Raw genomic sequence first — 21,074 nt, forward strand, 5'->3', positions numbered from 1 at the left:
AACTGAACTGAATTGTGGTGCTGGATAAGACTCTTGAGAGTGCCCTGGACTGCAAGAAGATCAAACCAGTCAATTCTAAAGGAAGTTAATCCTGAATATCCATTGGAAGGACTGATGCTGACGCTCCAATACTCTGACTACCTGATGCAAAGAGCCGACTCATTAGGAAAGACTCAGATGCCAGGAAAGAAGGAAGGCAAAAGGAGAAGCAGGTGGCAAAGGATGAGATGAGATAGCATCACTGACTCAATGGCCATAATCTGAGCAAACTCCAGGAGGTAGTGAAGGACAGGGAAGCCTGGCGTGCTGCAGTCCATGTGACTGCAGAGAGTCAGACACAACTTACTGACTGAATACACACACACACACACACACTCACGACCCACTTCAGATCTAGGGATACATACAGATTAGAAAAGACAGTCTCTTCAATAAGTGGTGTTGGGAAAATTGGACAGCTATGTGTAAAAGAAAGAAATTAGAACTTCCTAACACCACACACAAAAATAAACTCAAAATGTATTAAAGACCTAAATGTAAGGCCAGAAATGATAAAACTCATAGGAAAACATAGGCAGAACACTCTTTGACACAAATCACAGCAATATGCAAGATTTTCTCTGACCCACCTCCTGGAGTAACATAGATAAACAAAAACCAATGGGACCTCACTGAAAGCTTCTGCACAATGAAGGGGAAAAGACGGCCCTCAGGATGGGAGAAAATAATAGCAAATGAAACAACTGACAGAGGACTAATTTCCAAATTATACAAGCAGCTCATGCAGCTCAATGGTAGAAAAACAACCAACTCCATCAAAAAACAGGCAGAAGACCTATACAGACATTTCTTCAAAGATGACATGCAGATGGCTAATAAACACATGAAAAGATGCACAATATCATTCCCTAATCAGAGAAATGCAAATCAAAACTACAATGAAGTATTATCTTACTCTTATCAGAATGGCCATCATCATAAAGTCAACCAACAATAAATTTCTAGAGGGTATGGAGAAAGGGGAACTCTCTTGCCCTGTTGGTGGGAATGCAAATTTATACAGTACCTATGGAAAAGAGTATGGAGATTCCTTACAAAACTAAGAATAAAACTACCATATGACCCAGCATTTCCACTATTGGGCATAAGAAACCATAATTGAAAAAGACAGACTCATGTACCCCAATGTTCATTATAGCACTATTTACAATAGTTATGACATGGAAGCAACCTAGATGTCCCACTGACAGATGAATGGGTAAAGAAGATGTGGTACATATACACAATGGAATACTACTCAGCTATAAAAAGGAACACATTTGAGTCAGTTCTAATGAGGCGGATGAACCTAGAGCCTATTATACAGAATGAAGTAAGTCAGAGAGTGAGAGATGAACAATCGTATATTAATATCACATATTAATGCATATATATGGAATCTAGAAAGACAGTACAGATGATCCTATTTGCAGGGCAGCAAAGGAGACGCAGCTATAAAGAACAGACCTTTGGTCACAGTAGAGGAGGGAAAAGGTGAGGTGACTTGAGAGAGTAGTATTGAAACATGCTATTTTCATCTGTTTCTAGTGCTTGGAAGGCAAAATGACAGCTGATTTCTTTACAGGAGAATATGAACACATTACTATTGTATTTTACTGCTGTTTATACACTGGCTGTTAATATCAGAGACGACCAACATAGATACAGGAAAAAAAAAATTGTCTCCAAATTAGTATGTTCTGAACCATACCACCAAGGTTTTCTTCCAGAACAGTGGAGCAGCATCAAGGGGAAGTATGGTTTCTCCCAGAACCTACTTCTACTGCCTGCTGCCATGTAAGTGAATGGAAGTCAATGTCCAGGCACGGTCCTAAGCATCTCACACGTGGGGCATCACAGTGTACACGAGATGCACTGACAAAAGACTACACACTGTTACCATGGACATCACTCCATTCGCTAAAGAAATGACTCTCTATTGCCATCTGCAATAAATTCTCGTTTTCAGAAATGTTCCCTATAGTGGGGTGGGTTCCCACACAGTGCAATGGAAGCAATAATCCTTCAGAGGTGAGAACCAAGCGGCCGTGAGCTCCAATTACCGTTTTCATCATGCCCGCTGGCCTCCGGCGTGCCCTGCCTCTGGTCATCCTCGGGTGCCTCGGGGTAGATGACTGCAGTGTCTTGTTGTTGCAGGAACTCTTCAACGTTAGGATCATGGTTTTGTTCATTTTCTGCATCTGAGTCGCATTCATCATCTTTTACTAAAAGAAATGCATACTCTATAAAAAGCCATTTCACCAAGTTGTTACATAGTTTTCCTAAATAAGAAACTATCTTGAGAGAATACAACTGTCCTTGAATCTACAGGAAATATTTATAGGAATATTAAAAACAATTTACTCATTCAGCTATAATCTATTGAGAAGTCTGTTTTTATAAGTTTACGGTGTTCTAAAAGTCGACATTGTTACCATATCCTCTTTAAGTTTTAGGGTTGTACTTCTATTCCATCTTACTGGTGAACAAGACCCAGTGGAGGTTGGCTGAATCCTTAGTTTCTCAATCAATAATAAAGCAAGGAAAACAGGAAAAGAGAAAAACATAGTTCTCAAACCTAAGTTCTTCCTAGCAACCGACTGTACCATGTTTACTTAGAGTTGTACTTGAATGACAAACTGAGTGCAAACTGCTCTGAAGTTCAGTTCAATTATGTGGTTTCTTAGAAAACAGCTTTAATAGTTAGCTACAGTCAGAAAGATTTCTAATAAGAGTTAAAGAGTATCAAATTGATAAAAGTGCTTTCCATCTCCCCGAGTATTCAGATACAGACAGGGCTGTTCTTTGTCTTTCTGCTCCAGTGACTGTGTCACTGTTGGGTGATGGGAAAGGCATTTCCACCAGAGTCAGAAGGTTACGAGGGTAAAGCATGTCTTCACTTGGAGAAGGGAGCCAGGGCACAGGTGTGCTGCAGGGTGGGCCTGGTGCCCTGGGGTTTCCATCCGTCTGTCCTCCCGGAGGAGGGTCCACACTTCTGGTGACTATCCTGGGTCAGTATGGCCTCTGGGTGTCTCATGTATGACTTCTTCACACACTTCAGATTGAAGTCAGTTCTGAATTTGTGAAACAGCAGACTGAACTGGGCCCAATTAAGATGGTGATGTACCAGCATCTTTTTGTTCAACAGATACTAAAACACTTGCACGGGAGCAGTAACTCAGTTCTCAGTGTGGCTGCTGTTTAACACTTTAGCACCAATGACATAGTAATAAAGGTGACTACTCACCATCTTTTCCTCCTTTTAAACACAGTCAGTAGCTATCAGTTACGTAGTGTCTGCTATATATCGTCAGCCCCTGAACAACATGGGTTTGAACTGTGAGGATCCACTTATACTTAGGTTTTTTCAATAGTAAATACTCTAGTATTATATGACTGTCGTTGGTTGAACCCATGGATGTGAAACTGTAGACACAGTGGAATCCAGTATTGGGAGGGCTGCCTATAAATTACACATGGAATCCACTGCAGGGGGCAGGTGCCTCCACCACTGTGTTGTTCGATGGTCGCCTGTACTGAGAACTCTATTTTTTCAGTTGATGCCAGTTGTCACCAAACCTTGGTCACTGGGTCTAGGTGGAGGTGAAGACTCTTTAAGAGGGAAGCCACCACTCTTCACTTAAAGGGAATCCATTTCCAGATCCTCAGCTTTCATGCAGGGCCCTTCCTAGAGTCCAAAAGCTTCTTTCTTCTACTCCTCTTTCACAGTCCTTTGCTCAGCTTCAAAGACAGACAGGTCCCCCCTCCATCCATTACATCAGTACAGCGCATGCCTTGCAGTATAAAACCTCCAGCTGCCACAGGAAAACAATTCAAAGTACTGATTGGGAGAAGCCTGCTTCACTGATCAGTTAGGCCAACAAAAGAGCACTCTAGTGTCCAGCCTTCCCAGGATTTCTATCAGGGGAAAGGCTGCCGACTAAAATGGGGATGTTTTGGCCCTGGTTATGAGTCTCTGAAATCAGCTATATGATATGGCCAGAGAAAGTAGAGTAATTTCCCCTTAATGACCTCATCTGTTTCATTCCCTAACTATTCTTAAAAAATTCACTGCTCTTCAGAAGGCTGGTGAGAACAAAGCAAGGAGTATTCTCGAAAACCTTTCCTAGGATCTGTCATTAGCTAAAACAATAAGCACTTCTGAACAGCTAAAGTAGTACAAGTCTGTGTTGTTATATCTTTTATCATTTTATTTTCCTTTTTTATTTTTTAAATTATGAAAGTGTGTGTGATAACACATTTACAGGAGACTTGGAAAACACAGAACAAAGTTACATATAGTTCCACTGTATTACCATTATTTTTTTAAGTAGATCTTTTCAATGTAACTTCAGATTAAACTAGATTAAACTCACAAATGAAATTTATATTTATGTGATTTCTTATAGAGGAAATATAGATTTGACAAGTTACTTACAAATACTTTTATCAGATTATATTACAAAATATTTATTTCAATTAAATATTCTCCACTTTCAAAATGTTTATATTTTCTATAGCCTAGTAGCTAAATGGAGAAGACAATGGCACCCCACTCCAGCACTCCTGCCTGGAAAATCCCATGGACAGAGGAGCCTGGTAGGCTGCAGTCCATGGGGTCGCTAAGAGTCAGACACGACTGCGAGACTTCCCTTTCACTTTTCACTTTCACCCATTGGAGAAGGAAATGGCAACCCACTCCAGTGTTCTTGCCTGGAGAATCCCAGGGACGGGGGAGCCTGGTGGGCTGCCATCTATGGGGTCGCATAGAGTCGGACACGACTGAAGCCGACTTAGCAGACTTAGCAGCATCAGTAGCTAACTATATCCTAGATGATGGAATGATGAAGTTTTAAGTAGTGTACGTTGTTCAGAATTACATATGTAGTATGTATTTTATACATGAATCTTATGTCTTTAATAAGTTATAATCTTATCTATACACTGGTTGTAAAGATACTCATTTAGAGACAAAGATTTTTATAACTTTTTATAACAAAGATTTTTATAACTCATAATAATTAGATTAGATCTAAATAACCTTAACCTCAGTGTTGAATAATCTATTTTAAAGAAGTATTTATTTATACTTTGTGCATTCCTCATTATAAATTATATATTCTTCATATTAATAGAAAAAATTTTATGAAATTCCTCAAAATGTGTATCAACACATTCATTTTAATTAGAAAAATGAAGACACACTTTATTTTTCTGCCAGAAAGTCTGACTTGGCTGATGGTCTAACAGTGATAACTGGTTTCACTAGTAAGGTTATTAGGTACAAATCTTCCAGAAATTGAATGAACTAATAAGTTTATAGCTCTAAGAAACTGATCAAAATATACTTAGTTCAGGTATTAAAAGAATTTTTATTTTAAAATGTACTGACAAAAGGTACTGATTAGCAATATTTCAATATTCCCAACCATTTCTGAATATATTACACAAGGTGCCTCTAAGTGAGGGTAAAAAAGTAGCAAAAGTCAGAACAGACATCATTAGTCTTTTGGTAAGTAAGTATGGGTGTAGCCTTTTGGTATACACCCAAGGAAGTGAGGGCCTGAATGATTCTGGTGACTGAGAAATAAATCCTTTAGCGAAATAGGTGGCTCTGAATTTTTGCTTTCAACAGAACTGAAGGTGCATTTAATAGAACTGATCATTGACAAGTCATTAAAATATTCTTAATAGATAACCATAATTCTTTGCATATAGTTCTGAAGATATATAAAGAATTTAACAAATCACTTATGACAAAAACTGATTTCATTTTTTTATTTATGAGAATAAAGTTCTCTCAGAGCTAAAGAAAAGCCAGAAACAGAATTAATGCTCCACACTCTTTCTTCTAGAATAAGCGACATTAAACTACTGATTATGGGCTAATTAAAAAATACTTTGGCTCCTTTAATCTCATTTCCAGTAACATTTTACTTTAATGAGTAGCTGACCCCTGAACAACAGTTTTGAACTGCATGGGTCCTCTTGTACTGGATGTTTTCAGTAGTGAGTACTACAGTTCTCCATGCTCCACGGTCGGTTGTGTCCATGGATGTGGAACAGCAGACAGAGAGGGGTTCTGTGGACGGAGGAGCTGGGTACTCAGGGGGGCTCGCTGTAAGTTGTATGTGGATTCTGACTGGGCAGAGGGGTTGGTGCCCCAACCCCTAGGTTGTTCAAGGGTAAACTGTAGTATTAAAATTTGTCATGTATGTTGTGATCAGTGATCATAGGATAAAGCAATCCATAAATTTTTAAAAATCTAGGAGCCATATAGTCCCTGGAAACTAAACAGAAAGTTAAATTTCAATTTATATATATGTTTTTCTTGCAAAAAAATGACAGTTGATCAAAAGTATCTTTGAAGAGGAAATATACTGGTTAGCATTAAATTCTATATTAGTTCAGGGAGTAAACATTATGATGTAACATTTCTGACTCTCAAAGAGGTATTCATATTTAAAAAATGAATGATATTAAATTGCTGTGGATTTCAAATATAACAGTGATGTTAGAAATCTCATTTTTAATCTGTCAGATAATAGGCTGTAACTACATCTGACCCTTAAAACATGAGGTTTAGGGGTACTGACCTTCCAGTGGTGGAAAATTCATGTATAACTTAAGAGTCAGCCCTCATTGTATATGATTCCACATCCTCGGAGTTGGCCAACCCCAGACTGTGAAGCACTGCAGTATTTATTATTAAATAAAATATGTGTATATGTGGCCCTGCACCATTCAATCCTGTGTTGTTCAGGGGTCAACTGTACTTACTAAAGTGAAGAATTCTGTATGTCCATCAGACTCCTGGGAGGCAACACATAATCAGTCTGTATAATATAAAATCTGGAGGATAGTAACAGTATGTCCTAGGATAGCTGGGAGGATTAAATGAATTAACACAGTATGTGTTTAGTACTGTACCAGGCACAGAGTAAGTGCTCTGTAATTGTTATGTTTTCTTCAAAGCAGTCCTGCAAGGTGAACACTGAACTAGAGCAGATGACTCAGTATTGGGGGTCTGCTATCGAAAGCTGGGCTCTTGCCAACTAAAGTACACGGTTTCCATGAACCTGTACTTACCAAGCCAATTTCAAGCTAAGACCAGACATTCCTCAGTTTTACCCCTAAAACTTAAAGTGCTTGGAAGTGCACGTGGTGAAAAGGTCTATTATAAAGCAAAATTCCTAGTCTTAAGACTAATAAATTGCATGTGTTTAAATATTAAAGAGATGAGCAAATACAGAGAATATGATGACAATTTGGTTTTTCAGGTGTGACAAAACTCTGAACTAACTGTCACAGTATAGAATTATAGGATTATAATCACTGGTCAAAGTGTACAATTATAGGGTTATAATCACAAATTATAGAAAGCAAGGCTAGAGAGACAAACATTTAATATAAAGGCTAAATAACATTTTTATGAGGCTATCAGTGTTTTACTCCCATCAGAATAAAGGATAGTTAGGGTTCGCCAATCTTTATCCTCCAATTTTGAAACTTTGCACAAGTATCAGCTAAATAAACAAAGAAAGGATGCTTAGAAGAACAAAGACTGTTTTGGGTGACTTTTTCACTCTTTGAATACTAAGCTGAGACTATAGTTCTCTTCACTTCCTGAACTGCAGAAGAAGTCAGGTTGAGAAAGGAGCTGACAAAGTTCTAAACTGATGATGGTGACCTCTTGCCATGGTTTTGTTTACTCTGTCAGCACATTATTCCCTGGAAGTGAAGGCAATAACACAAGCAAAGGTGAAACATGACTTCAAAGTTGAACTGCTCTGAAGTCTCAAACATCTAATTTCCACCCTTCTTCGCTGAAAACTGCATTGATCAGAGTTTCATTAAATGTTTGTTTTCTCCTAACTCCCCGAGTGCCAGGGAAGTAACACACAGGGCCCACTACTTTGGAGGCGGCGGTGCTGTATTCAGCGGGAACTCTAGTTTACGTACAGTTACACTACCTTCCAGACCTGACTGTTTTTTGGGGAGGGAGGGAAATTATGTATCACTCAGTACTTCAAACTGAAAGCATGAATTCATTTTTGTACTAAAGAGCAAACTGTGAGGTGAAATACTGTCAACTTGGAACTCTAGGTGTCTTTTTTGCTGGCACTTTGCCTCAAAGCGCAAACGATCTTCTACAGAAGACCTTCTACTACTCTGGTGATGTGAGTCGTCACATTTTAACATAAAATAGAAGAGTAATGAACAGCATTCTTCTGTGCTCATTAATACTATTTTACTAACAACAAATATAGTTTAAATATTTTATATAATGTATAAGTCAGCTTGACAAATATTTGACAATAAGCATACCTGAATACATTATTCATGCAAGTTCAACACAACCATGTTAAAGGCAGAATACAAAATCTTTGGCTGTGGCACCATAAATGATCACATATTCCATTATTTGATTAATTTGGAGTGCACGTTCAGTAAGAGTACAAAGGCTTGCTCTTTGTTTTATAGAGCTGACAAGTATGGGAGGGCTGATGCTTACAGGTAAAAATCGATTTTTGACACATTACTGCAAAATACACTCATCTTACACAACACAAGGTGATTTATAAGGCTCTGTGGAATACTCCTAAAATGTACTGCAAAGAACAAAAAACTATAAATGTTAAGCCAAAGAAGAAACAAAGAAAATTTAAAACTATATGATAGAAATATCTAATCTATGGTTGAATATACAGAATACAGTAATACTACTTTTAAGTACATAATTTTGAGGAAATGTTTTAATAATTTGGAATTTCTTTTTGAAGTTTACATTCGAAGACTGCCTTATCAGAAGTAATAAGTGCCTGGTATATATTGGACATTATCATATGATATATCTGGATTTAAGATTTGCACTTACTCTTTTGCTTCTTAAATCTGATTTGAATCCAATAATAGAGGAATAGTCTTAAGTCTCAGGGAATATGTACTAATATAGTCACCTAAAGGGAAATTTCTTTGTTTACTATAATTCAACTTCATTTTGGGTTGGGAAGATCCCCTGGAGAAGGGAAAGGCTACCCACTCCAGATTTTGGCTTGGAGAATTCCATGGACTCTGGTCCATGGGGTTGCAAAGAGAAGGACACGACTGAGCGACATTCACTTTCAACTTCATTTTGGCCTTTTTCAATCACAGAAATGGTAAGAAAAAGTGTATTCTCTCGTTTGCTGTCACACGTTCACTTATCAATATTCATAATTCTCATCTGGTTTCTAGATAACCCATGATATTTGCTTCTTTTTCTCTCTTCTGCTTTTAGTCTTGTGGGCAATTTCATGTAGATCCTGGTAACTAATAATCAAACTCAAAATAGATCTGTGCACGATGCTGGATGCTTGGGGCTGGTGCACTGGGACGACCCAGAGGGATGGAATGGGGAGGGAGGAGGGAGGGGGGTTCAGGATGGGGAACACATGTATACCTGTGGCGGATTCATTTTGATATTTGGCAAATCTAATACAGTTATGTTAAGTTTAAAAATAAAATAAAATTAAAAAAAAAATAGATCTGTATTTCTGTAACTATGGTAAAAATCTGATAGAAGTTTAAATTATCATTAAAACACTTACTCTGTGGATTATCTGTAGATTATATTTGTTATTCTTACAGATGAATACCTGTATTATATGAATATCTAAGCTTGCAGTCTATTTAAAGAACATAAACATCTAATTTTTCATACAGTGCCCCATATGCCTAGGTACTTAAACATTTAAAGGAGGGCAAGATAAAGAGGAGGAAACAGATTAAATGCAGGACTCACAAATGCAAAAACCAGTCACACAAAAGGCAGTTCAAAGATGACAGTGCTTGAGAAAAAGGCAAGAGTACCTGCACATCCCACTTCATCTGCCCGAGCTTCCGGCCCCAGGATTTCTTGTCCTTCCTTTCCTGCTAAAAATCAAAGAACAAAAGCATTAAAACAGATCCCCCCTCTCACCAACACTTAACTTCTATAAATCTGAAAAGGAAACTTTTAGGTTATATTTGATTTGGATTCCACCCCCCCGCCTTGTGTAAGTACAGTAAGATGTCCTACTAAGCTAAAGCTTTTTAAAGAAATTAAGCAGTTTCACAAAACTCATAGAGATATTTTAGAGAAGCAAAATGAGTGAAAATGTTTCTATATTCTGGACTTCTACATATATTAGAATTATACACATACTAGATTTTATTAATGGTATGTTTTTTTAGGAGAGGTGCTCTACCTACAGGCAGTAGGATTCCTTTTCCATCTCGTCCCTGAAGCACAAATTGCTATGTGCTGGGCACTGTGCCAGGTGCTTTATCAACTCATTTCCTTTAACCTTCATAAACTCTCTTTATAAATTAAAAAATCCCACCAAAACATGAGGCTTGAAGAGGTTACAGAACCTGCCTAAGGACACACAGCTACTGGGTGGTGGAATATGAATGCAGGTCTGAATGGCTCTAAAACCCGCTCTCTCCTCCACCCTGGCTTATCTCACTATAGACAGAGTCCCTGACAACCTGCAGTGTGCCCAGAGCAAACAGCTAAGGACTATACCTTTTCTTTCACTCTCTTCATGATTGTAACTACTAGTAAGCAGTAATAAATGATAATAGTGGTGCCAATAAATATTTTAGATGTCTATTATCCACCTTCTCTGGGGCTCAGATGGACTCAGATGGTAAAGAATCTGCTTGCAACACGGGAGACATGGGTTCAATCCCTGGGTCGGGAAGATCCCGACCCAGGGATTGAAGGGAAGGGAATGGCAACCCACTCCAGTATTCTTGCCTGCAGAATCCCATGGACAGAGGAGCCTGAAGAGCTACAGTCCATAGGGTCACAGAGAGTCAGACACGACTGAGCGACTAACACACATTATCCACCTCTGACACTTACATATTTGTAATGAGCTGATAAGATCAGAGTCAACATGCACATTATTTAGGCAAGCAGAAAGTAAACTTTATATATTTAGGTACATTTTATTTATTGAGTGGTTTATTAAGAACCTGTGCACATACAAAAGATTAGAAGTTAAAAACTGCTTTCAGAGTATATAATGTAATTATGATCAGAAGACTTACAAAGTCACGCTAAAACACTGTGTAGTTATCTGCACTCCCATCAAATCCCATTGAATATGTCAATCAAAAATCTTGATTCAGATTTTCCTCAAGTTTGATAATTGAATTGAGAAATAGAGCACTAATCAAGTAAAATCTGTGCTCACATTAAAGCATGTATTTCTATAAGTGTCTTGGATTACAGGGTGGATTTATTTGGCAGATTTTCTATACTCATTAACTTTTATGTTACTACTTAAAGATGATCATTATGTGATAGTTAAAATATGCATAAACCTCTTTAGATCAGCATAAAAAACACTGTCTGAAGTGGATAATGATGAGATTAACTTCTGCTGAAGAATTCTCATTTTATATCTGCTATCAGCAAAATGACAATTTAAAAATCCCTGGTCAAATGTTAACAATACTCTATGATAAACACTGGTATTTGCTAAGCATCTGAAAGTCTCCAATGTTTATTTTTTTTCTCTTCCTCCAAAGCATCTACTTAACCTAAAATAATAAACAGTGTGCCAAGTGGGTAATTATGATAGCAATATATTTATTACTGCATATGTGTGTTCACTGTTTCTCCTCACATGAAAACCGAAGCAGGCTGAGCTAGGACTTGCTAAGGTGGAAGGTAACACTGATTTTAGTTATTTATTTTGGAGTTTTTGTTTCTTTTTTTTTCTTCAGTACCACATGGCATGTGGAACTTTCCCCGACCAGGGACTGAACCCATGCCCGCTGCAGTGGAAGCGCAGAGTTTTAAACACTGGACCACCAGGAAAGCCCACAGTATCACTGATTTTAAAGTTTAAATATTATTTTGGACCTTATTAATTTTACTGCTTGCAGTTAAAGCTAACTTAAACACTGTCTGCAATTCAATTAAATTACTCCTTCTGCTGGAGTGAAATCCAGGCTACTTACATGAGAATGTAACATGTCAGAATCTGGTCCCATGCTTATTTACCACAGTTTGAAACCTGGAAGGCTCCAATCATCCCCTCTTTATTGGGGGCAGAATTTTTGTTCAACAACTAAAATCATGTCAACTAATGAAACAGAAATGGTGCTCGCACTGGGCGGTCAGGTGGGTACCCTCCTCTTGCCAAAAATCACTGCCTGCAGTAGTCCCTCCCCGCTCCATCCAGGGACCAGCACGAGGGCATCTTGGAACAGGGACTGTTCTAAGTATTTCTCAAGCAGCATTCTCGGTAATGTGTTCTGACCTTACTTCTAGTTTTAAGAAATATAAGAGGAATAAAGTAACTGAATCTACTTATTCCTAAGATTTTTTTTCTCCTATAAGACCTTATAATGTCAACATATTATGACTGACCAATCTAAGTGCAACTTAGGAAGGAAAACCAGAGTGCTCCTGAGGGTTTGGCTTTTAGTCTAAATACCAAAGCAAGTATCTAAAGGACAAACTCCAGAGTAACACGACTTCAGTTTTTCAAAGAATGGCAAAAGATAGCTGAAGTAAGTCATGAAATGCTATTCAGCAATAAAAAGGAACAAACTATTGATAAATACAACTTCAATGAGTCACCGAACGATTTTGGTGAGTGAAAAAAGCCAATCCAAAGGTTATTACATACTGCATTATTCCAATTATATTACATTAACGAAATGACAAACTTACAAAAATGGAGAATAGTGGCTTAGTGGCTGCCAAGGTTAAGGATGGGGAGGAGGGGAAAGGAGGAGAGGACAGATTGTTTGAAGGCAAGTGGGGAGCCCTGTGGTCATGGATGCTCTGCATCTCACCTGTATCAACATTAATATCCTGGTTACAATACTGTATTACAGTTCTGTAAGATGTTACCATTTGAAACTGGGTAAAAGGTGCACAGACGCCCTGTATTATTTGTAAATTTAAAACTATGAATTGTTTGTGAATCTGTAATTATCTCAAATTGAAAGTTTACTTTAAAAAAGTCAAAGGCAAATAGCACACATTTATATCAAAGTAGACAGCACCTGTTCATTTTGCTGAAGAATGAAATTCCTAGTAAGTAAAAACAAGTATGACAGATGCAGTTGATTTTAATTAGAGATGCAGATGCCTACTATCAATGGCGAGATAAGATAATTCAAAGTACAGGATAGATAATTTAACACATATTCTAAATTCTAAAACTTGCATTTCTGAAATTAATAACAAGGGGTTTCTAACAATTACACATATTTCTGTGGGGATATTTTGTAGCAATGGCTAAGAAGGCACAGTGAGTGGCTAAGGGAGTCAGATTCTCCTTTTCTGCTCCTGTCTTTTTCTCGATGACACACACACCAAGCCCATTTAGACCTGCCTTTTTCTTAAATCTGTGTTCTCTGCTAGAATGCTGTTACCCATTCATCTGAGTAACTGCTACTAATCTGACTTCTTTGAAGCTCAGTTCACCTGTCTCTCAGTTTGTAAGTCTTCCCTGACCCTGCTCTCTGCTAGCCCCACCCCACTGTCCCTGTTACAGGAGAGAAACCTATTACAGCAACACTGTCCAAAAAGCAAACACTGAGAAATTCCTTAACGCAAACATAAAGTATTCAAACTTTGATTAAGGATGGAATGTTTGTTTCACTGTGTACTTTTTAAGTATGTTTCCAGACAGCTCCATCTTTTTCCTTCTTATATCCATTAGGTTCTACATATGTATCAATCTATTTTTGGTATAATTGTCCATCAACCTCCCAGTAAATATAATTCACAACCTCCAGGAAAACCTGTTAATGTAGACAATGGTAAATGAAAAACATGCCTGAAGTCAGCTTTGGTGAAGATGGAGATAGGCTACCTGTATGTCCCACCAGACACAGCTACAACACCTGGGAGAATGCATGGAGGGGCAGTGTGAAGACTCTGGAAGGTGAACCAGAGCAGGCAGAGGAAGAAGAGGGGGCCACTGAGCTGGAAGTGATTCCACCCACCGCAGCCTGGGTTCAGGGTGGTTCAAAAGCTGGATGTGGACACTGAAGCATGGAAGAAGCATGCTAGAAAAGCCCTCCAGTTTAGGGAGCAGGAAAGGGAGAAATATGCATTTTTCCATCTTTCATTTTGGGTCCCAGCCCCCAGGTCAACCCACAGTGGGAGAGACCATGGTGAAAGCAGGGGCCCCCAGGTACCTAAAAGCCAAGGGAGGGGCACCTTCTCCAGCTGAAGGAGCAGAGCCTGAAGACGGTGGTACGTGTGTCCACTGAACTCCCTCTGCCCATCTTCCTGCAGCTCTTCTCACGGTCATAGTTGCAGGAAGTATGCATAAGGTACGGCAGTAAAGTCCCAGCGTTTTGGACAGAAGACTGAACAGCAGAGTCCTGAGGAGCCGGAAATACTGAAGAGACCACTGAGCGGGAGGAGCATGGGGAAGCAACTGCACAGAGCTGTCTGTGGACCCCTGGGTGCTTCCCAAGTGTCCCTCATGTGGATCTGATCACAGACTCTGAGAATTGAAGAGTTGGATAAGATCATTACTCCGCATGGTACAGATCTGAAGAGCACTGCAAAGGCTTGAAAATGCAACTTATATTGGGACTACAACCCACAAAAAGCTGGCTGGAACTGACAGCCTGATACACTGAATTGCCTGCTAAACCAGAAGTACAAAAATTCTCCACAGGATTTAAATAACAACAAGGGTCTCATAAGATAATACTCAAAAGTGTCCAGGATACAATCCAAAATTACTTGGCATGCAAAGAACCAAGAAAAACCACAGCTTCTGTGGGAAAATGTGGCAACACTGAGATAACACAGGTGTTGAAATTACAGGACAGCTTTTATAAAGGTTCTCCAAGAAGTTAAGGGTGAACATTCTTGAAAGGAGTAGAAGGAAAGTCTCAGCAAACTTGCATCAGCAAATAGAAACTATAAAAAAAGAATCAAAATAAAACTTCAGAAGAATACAATAACAAAAAATTAAAAAACCCACTTGATATGCTCAATAGTAAAATAGAGATGAAAGAGGAAAGATTAGTGAACTTGATGACAGATCAATGAAAATTTTCTAGTCTGAAAAGCAGAGTAAATGACTAAGAGAGTCTTAGATGTACAGGATAATAAGGAAGTATCTTTCATGTCACTGAAGTCACAGAAAGAGAAGAGAATGATATAGAAAAAAAAATTTTTGAAAAAATAATGTCTAAAAACTTCCCAAATTTAACAGAAGACACAAATTAATAGGTTCAGAGGTTAACTGAATCTCAAGCAGGGTAAAGCCCTCCAAACCTAGGCCCATATCATCAAACTAACTCTGAAAGCAAAAACAAAAACAAAAACAAAACTTGAAAAGAGTAAGAGAAAATGTAATATAAGGGAACAATGATTGAACTGACAGTAAATTTATCATTAGGAATTTAGGATTCCATAAGGAAATGGAATGTTTTAAAGTGCTAAAAGAAAATAAAAGTCTCTCAACCCTAAATTTTACATTCAGTGAAAACATACTTCAGAACTGGAGGTAAAAGAAAGATATTCGTAGATAAAAGAGAGCTAGCAGAGTTCATGGCCAGGAGACCTTATCTAAAAGAATTGCTACAGGAAGATCTTCAGAAAGAAGGGGAAATGATATTAGAGGGAAACTTGAAATGTCAGGAATGAAGGAGAATATAAGAAATGACAACTACATATACAACTACAATATAAAGGAAGGAGGGCAATGGCATCCTTGTGGGTGCAAGGTTTCTGTATTTCACTTGGGGTAGTAAAATATTGATTCTAAGTAGACTGTGAAAAGTGTGTAACATTCAAATTCTATAGAGCAACTACTAAAAAAATCACTACAAAGAGATACAGTCAAAAATGAAATAAATAAGTGAAAATGGAATACTAAGCCATATTCAAATGGTCCAAAAAAGACAGGAAAAGAATAGAAAAATGAAAAAAATGAAAAATAATATACAATTATAAACCTAAATCCAAATACCAAAAGTTATATTAAATATAAATGGTCTAAACAAGCCAATTAAGAGACAGATTTTAAAAACAAGGCTCCATCTATAGCTCTCTACAAATAAGTAATTTCAAATATAATGATATAGGTATGTTAAAAGTAAAAGGATAGAAAAAGATATACCATGCAAACATTAATGAAAAAAAAAATAGGGTGATTATTTTAACATTAAAGTAGACTTTAGAGCTAAGAAAATTACCAGAGATATAGAGAAACATTATAATGATAAGTCCATTCACCAAGAAGATATAACCATCTTAAATATGTGTGAAACCAGCAAAGCTTCAAATCAGGAGACTGAGAGAACAGAAAGCAGATCTATGATTGTAACTGGAGACTTCAATACTCCTCCTCACATTAACTGACAGAACAAGCAGAGAAAAAGTCAGCAACAATATAAAGAACCAGGCAGCATTCATAACCACTAGAACCAACTGACATTTATAGAACATTCAACCTGGTACTTTTTAAAAGCACATAAAAGTTTTAGGAAGACAGATCACATCCAGGATCATACAACAAAACTTAACAAATTAAATATAATTTAAAGTACTGAGCTGGCCAAAACAACATACTTTTTGGCCAGCCTAGTATGTTTTCTTAGCATAATGAATATAAACTAGATATGTAGGAGAAAGAGGAAAAAGCTTCTGAACACTTTGGAAATTAACATACTTCTAAGGAATCCATGGGTCAAAGAGAAAAATGAAAACCAAAATATCAACATTTGTGGAATGTACCAAAAACACTGCTTAAAGGGTAATTTACATTATTAAATGCCTATGTTATAAAATAAGGACTCAAATCAAAACTCTGTGCTACCATGGTAAACAGTAGAAGAGGAGAAAAATAAACTCAGAAGTATTAAGAATAGAAATCAATAAAAGTGAAAAAATAATAGAGAAAATGGTAAAAGGTTCTTTGAAAAGACGAAAACAGCTCTCCCTCTCTCTCGTTCCCCCTGCTCCCTCTTATGCGCATGTTCTACGCTGCCATGCCCTGCTCTCAAGAGGCACAAGTCGTCTCACCCAGCAAGCGGGCCGGGCCACAGAGGCGGGCGATATGCGTCTCCGCTTTGCCCGGCTCTCAGAGCACACCACAGCCCCAACCAAGGGGTCCGCGCGTGCTGCGGGCTACGACCTGTACAGTGCCTATGATTACCCAGTACCACCGATGGAGACAGTGCTTGTGAAAACTGACATTCAGATAGCCCTTCCTTCTGGGTGCTATGGAAGAGTGGCTCCTCGTTCTGGCTTGGCAGCAGAACCCTTCATAGATGTAGGAGCTGGTGTCATAGATGAATATTATAGAGGGAATGTTGGTGTTGTCCTGTTTAATTTTGGCAAAGAGAAGTTTGAAGTCAAAAGTTTGAATTGCACAGCTCACTTGTGAACGGATATTTTACCCAGAAATAGAGGAAGTTCAAGTTTTAGATGACACTGAAAGGGGTTCAAGAGGCTTTGGTTCCACTGGAAGTAATTAAAACATATGACAAGAACAGGATATGAGAATGTACTTTTTTCTTGAAAATAAAGACTTTGCTTAAAAAAAAAAAAAAGACCAAAAACAATGACAGACATTAAGAAAGACTGACAAAAAATGAGGGAAGCTATAAATTTCTAATATCAGGAATGAAAAGGGGATCACTGCAGAGCCAGAAGATATTAAAAGGGCTATGAGTTCAAGAAGTAAACATTAAGATATACATTTCTGACTCTTAAAAGAAGAGCTTATTCATGTTTTTTTCTTTAAATGGAAGTATTAAATTAAGGTATTAAATTGCTATGGATTTCACATATGAATGGTGTTTAAAAATGTCATTTTTAATGTGCTAGAAATTAGGTTGTTTGTAATTACACTTAAATGAAAAGTTTTATATGTCCATTATGAAATCTGTGAGGCAGTTCATAACCAGTTTATAAAATATAAATTTGGAGGATAACAACAGTAGTTAGGGTAGTTGTGAAGATAAAATCACTACAGTATGTACTTAGTATTGTACCAGACACTCAGTAAGTGCTATGTAATTGTGAGCTATTTTCCTTAAAGCAGTCTGGTAAGGTTAACATCTCTTAACAGACATGAATTTGAAAACTTTTAAATGGACTATGTCCTCAAAAACTAGAAACTACTGCAAGTCATCCAAGACCAAATGGCTAATCTGAATATTCCTATAATTGTTTTAAAAATTTAATTTGTAGTTTAAAATCTTCTCCCCTAAATAATAGACATTCTAGGTCCACATGGTTTCCACTTTAAGTTTTACCAGACATTTACTGAACAGCATTAAATTTAAATAATATTTTAAGAAAACAGAAGAGAAAGGAAGACTTTCCTATTAATTTTATGAGGCCCATATTACCTTGATACCAAAACCATGTTACAATATTACAAAAAACAAACCAACCAACCTATAGACCAGTATCTCTCATCAACACTGGCACAAAACTCTTCAACAAAAAATTACCAAGTCATATTCAGCAATATATGAAAACACAATGACTCAGAGGGGCTTTCCAGATAATCTAAAGCTAGTTCAATATTGGAAAGTCCATTAATGCATTTCACTGTGTTAACAGGCTGAAGAAGCAAAACCACATGATCATATCAACTGACACAGAAAAAGCATTGAAAAAATCTGACATCTATTCATGATGAAAACTCTCAACAAACTAGAAATGAGAATAGTTTCATAAAGAACATCTACAATAAATCCACAGTTAACATTATACTTTAAATTCCCTCTAAGATTGGGAAAATGTCCACTCTCACCACTCCTGGCATTTTCTAATAAAAAGAAATAAATGGTATACAGACTAGAAAAGGAAGAAAAACTACCCCAATTTGAAAAGAAGACTGTCTACATAGAAATCTTAAGAATCTCCAAAGACTGTTTAGAACTAGCAAGTCTGCAGGATACAAGGGCAACAAACAAAAATCAATCATATTGCCCAATCATGTAACCCGAATGAGAATGAACAAATGGAAACTTAAAAATAAAATATTCACAATAGTTTTTCCCTTCAAAAATGAAAGAAAGAGGTTTAAGTCTCTCAAAACATGTTAATGATCTGCATTTTGAAACTATAAAAATCTAATGTAAGAAATCAAAGAATACCTATACAGATTAAAAAAAAAACAACATTCAAAATCAGTTGCATTTCTATATAGTGAAACCATATGAAATAGAAATAAATAAATAGATGAAATCTTGTTTACAATAGCATCAAAACTAACAAAATACTTACGAATAAATTTAACCAAGGAAATAACAGCACTAAATGCTGTGAGGCAATTTTCCTGCAATTAAAAAATAAATTAAAACACAATTTCATTAAAAAGCTGTAAAACACTGATGAAAGAAATTGAAAACACAAGTAAGTGGAAAGATATTTTGTGTTCATGAACTAGAAGAATTAATACTGTTAAATATCCATACTACCCAGAGCTATTTGTAGATTCAATGCAATCCCCATCTAAATTCCAATAGCATTTTTTACAGAAATAGAAAATAAATGATAAATGCTAAAATTTATGTGAAATTACAAAAGATCCTGAATAGCCAAAACAATCTTGAGTAATAAGAACAAAGCTGGAGGTATCACACTTCCTGATTTCAAACTGTACTATAAAACTATAGTAATAAAAACATGTGGTACTGGCACTGAAAACACATAGACTAATGGAAAAGAATCAAAGGCCCGGAAATAAACCCATGTAATTACTGAAGTCAACTAATACTTGACAAGGGAGCCAAGAAAGCTCAATAGGCAAAAGGTGGTCTCTTCAATCGACGGTGTTGGAAAAACTGGACAGTCACATGTAGAAGAATGAAGCTAGACTCCTATCTCGTATCACTATCACACATTAACTTGAAACAGGTTAAAGACTTCAATGTGGGACATGAAACCATAAAAATCCTGGAAGAAAACACAGGGGAAAAAACTCCCTGACATTGATCGTGGCAGTGATTTTCTAGATATGACACCAAAGCACAAGTAAAAAAATAAAAAATAAAGGCATACATCAAACTGAAAAAGCTTCTGCACAGCAAAAGAAATGATCAACAAAATGAAAAGGCAAACTGTGTGGCAGAAGAAAGCATCTGCAAAGCATACAAATGAAAAGGGGTTAATACTCAACATGCACAGGGAACTTCTACAACTTGATAGTAAAAAAGCAAATAATGATTTTAAAATGGGCAAAGGACCTGAATGAGCTTCCCTGGTGGCTCAGTGGTAAAGAATCCACCTGCCAATGTGGGAGACGTGGGTTTGATCCCTCGGTCAGGAAGATTCCCTGAGGAGGAGATGGCAACCCACTTCAGTATTCTTGCCTTGGAAATCCCATGGACAGAAGAGCCTGGAAGGCTACAGTTTATGGGGTCGCAGAGAGTCAGACATGACTTAGTGACTGAGCACACACACCAAAGACCTGAATAGACTGTTTCTTTCTTTTTTTTGTTTAGAAGACATACAAATGGCAAAGAAATACACATGAGAAGGTGTTCAAAATCACTTATCATCAGGGAAATGCAAATCAAAACCATAATGAGATGCCACTTCACACCTGTTAGAATGGTTGTCATCAAACAGACAAGGTGTTGGTGATGTGGAGAAAAGGGAATTGGTGCACTGTTTGGAATGTAACCTGGTGCAGCTACTATGAACAATAGTATGGAGGCGCCCCAAGAAAATTAAAAACAGAACTACCATGTGATCCAGAAATTCTGCTTCTGAGTATATATCTGAAGGAAAAGAAACTACTATCTCAGGAAATATCTGTACTCCTATGTTCACTGAAGCACTATTTATAATAGTCAAGGCATGGTGTCAGCATGACCTGATGAAGGTGGCATTAACCTTCATCACCTGGTTAAGATGCTGTCAGGTTTCTTTACAGCAGTTATTATGCCTTTCTTTATAATTGTCTGGTGGGAAAATACTTTGAGATTAGGCACATATCTTTTTTCTCATGTTATCGGCACCCACTAACGTTAGTACCCATTGATGGCTC

The 21,074-nt window shown here is 37.3% G+C and overlaps 1 protein-coding gene and 1 pseudogene across 5 annotated transcripts in view; one reads left to right on the forward strand and one right to left on the reverse strand.

Moving 5' to 3' along the window:
• The window catches only part of ZEB1 (zinc finger E-box binding homeobox 1), a 199,216-nt gene that overhangs the window by 25,292 nt on the left and 152,850 nt on the right, over positions 1 to 21,074 (reverse strand). For 2 of the 5 annotated variants that reach the window (XM_055543980.1, XM_055543984.1), the window contains exons 3-4: positions 9,892 to 9,954; positions 2,103 to 2,264 (exon numbers count right to left, since the gene is read on the reverse strand). In XM_055543980.1, coding sequence (XP_055399955.1) covers positions 2,103 to 2,264; positions 9,892 to 9,954 — 225 coding nt within the window. The remainder of the gene's footprint in view (positions 1 to 2,102; positions 2,265 to 9,891; positions 9,955 to 21,074) is intronic. The other 3 variants (XM_055543981.1, XM_055543983.1, XM_055543982.1) reach the window with 3 other exon arrangements.
• On the forward strand, positions 17,053 to 17,616 carry LOC129625515 (deoxyuridine 5'-triphosphate nucleotidohydrolase, mitochondrial-like; annotated as a pseudogene).

Source organism: Bubalus kerabau, chromosome 13 (assembly GCF_029407905.1).
Source record: "Bubalus kerabau isolate K-KA32 ecotype Philippines breed swamp buffalo chromosome 13, PCC_UOA_SB_1v2, whole genome shotgun sequence".
Lineage (NCBI taxonomy): Eukaryota > Metazoa > Chordata > Mammalia > Artiodactyla > Bovidae > Bubalus > Bubalus kerabau.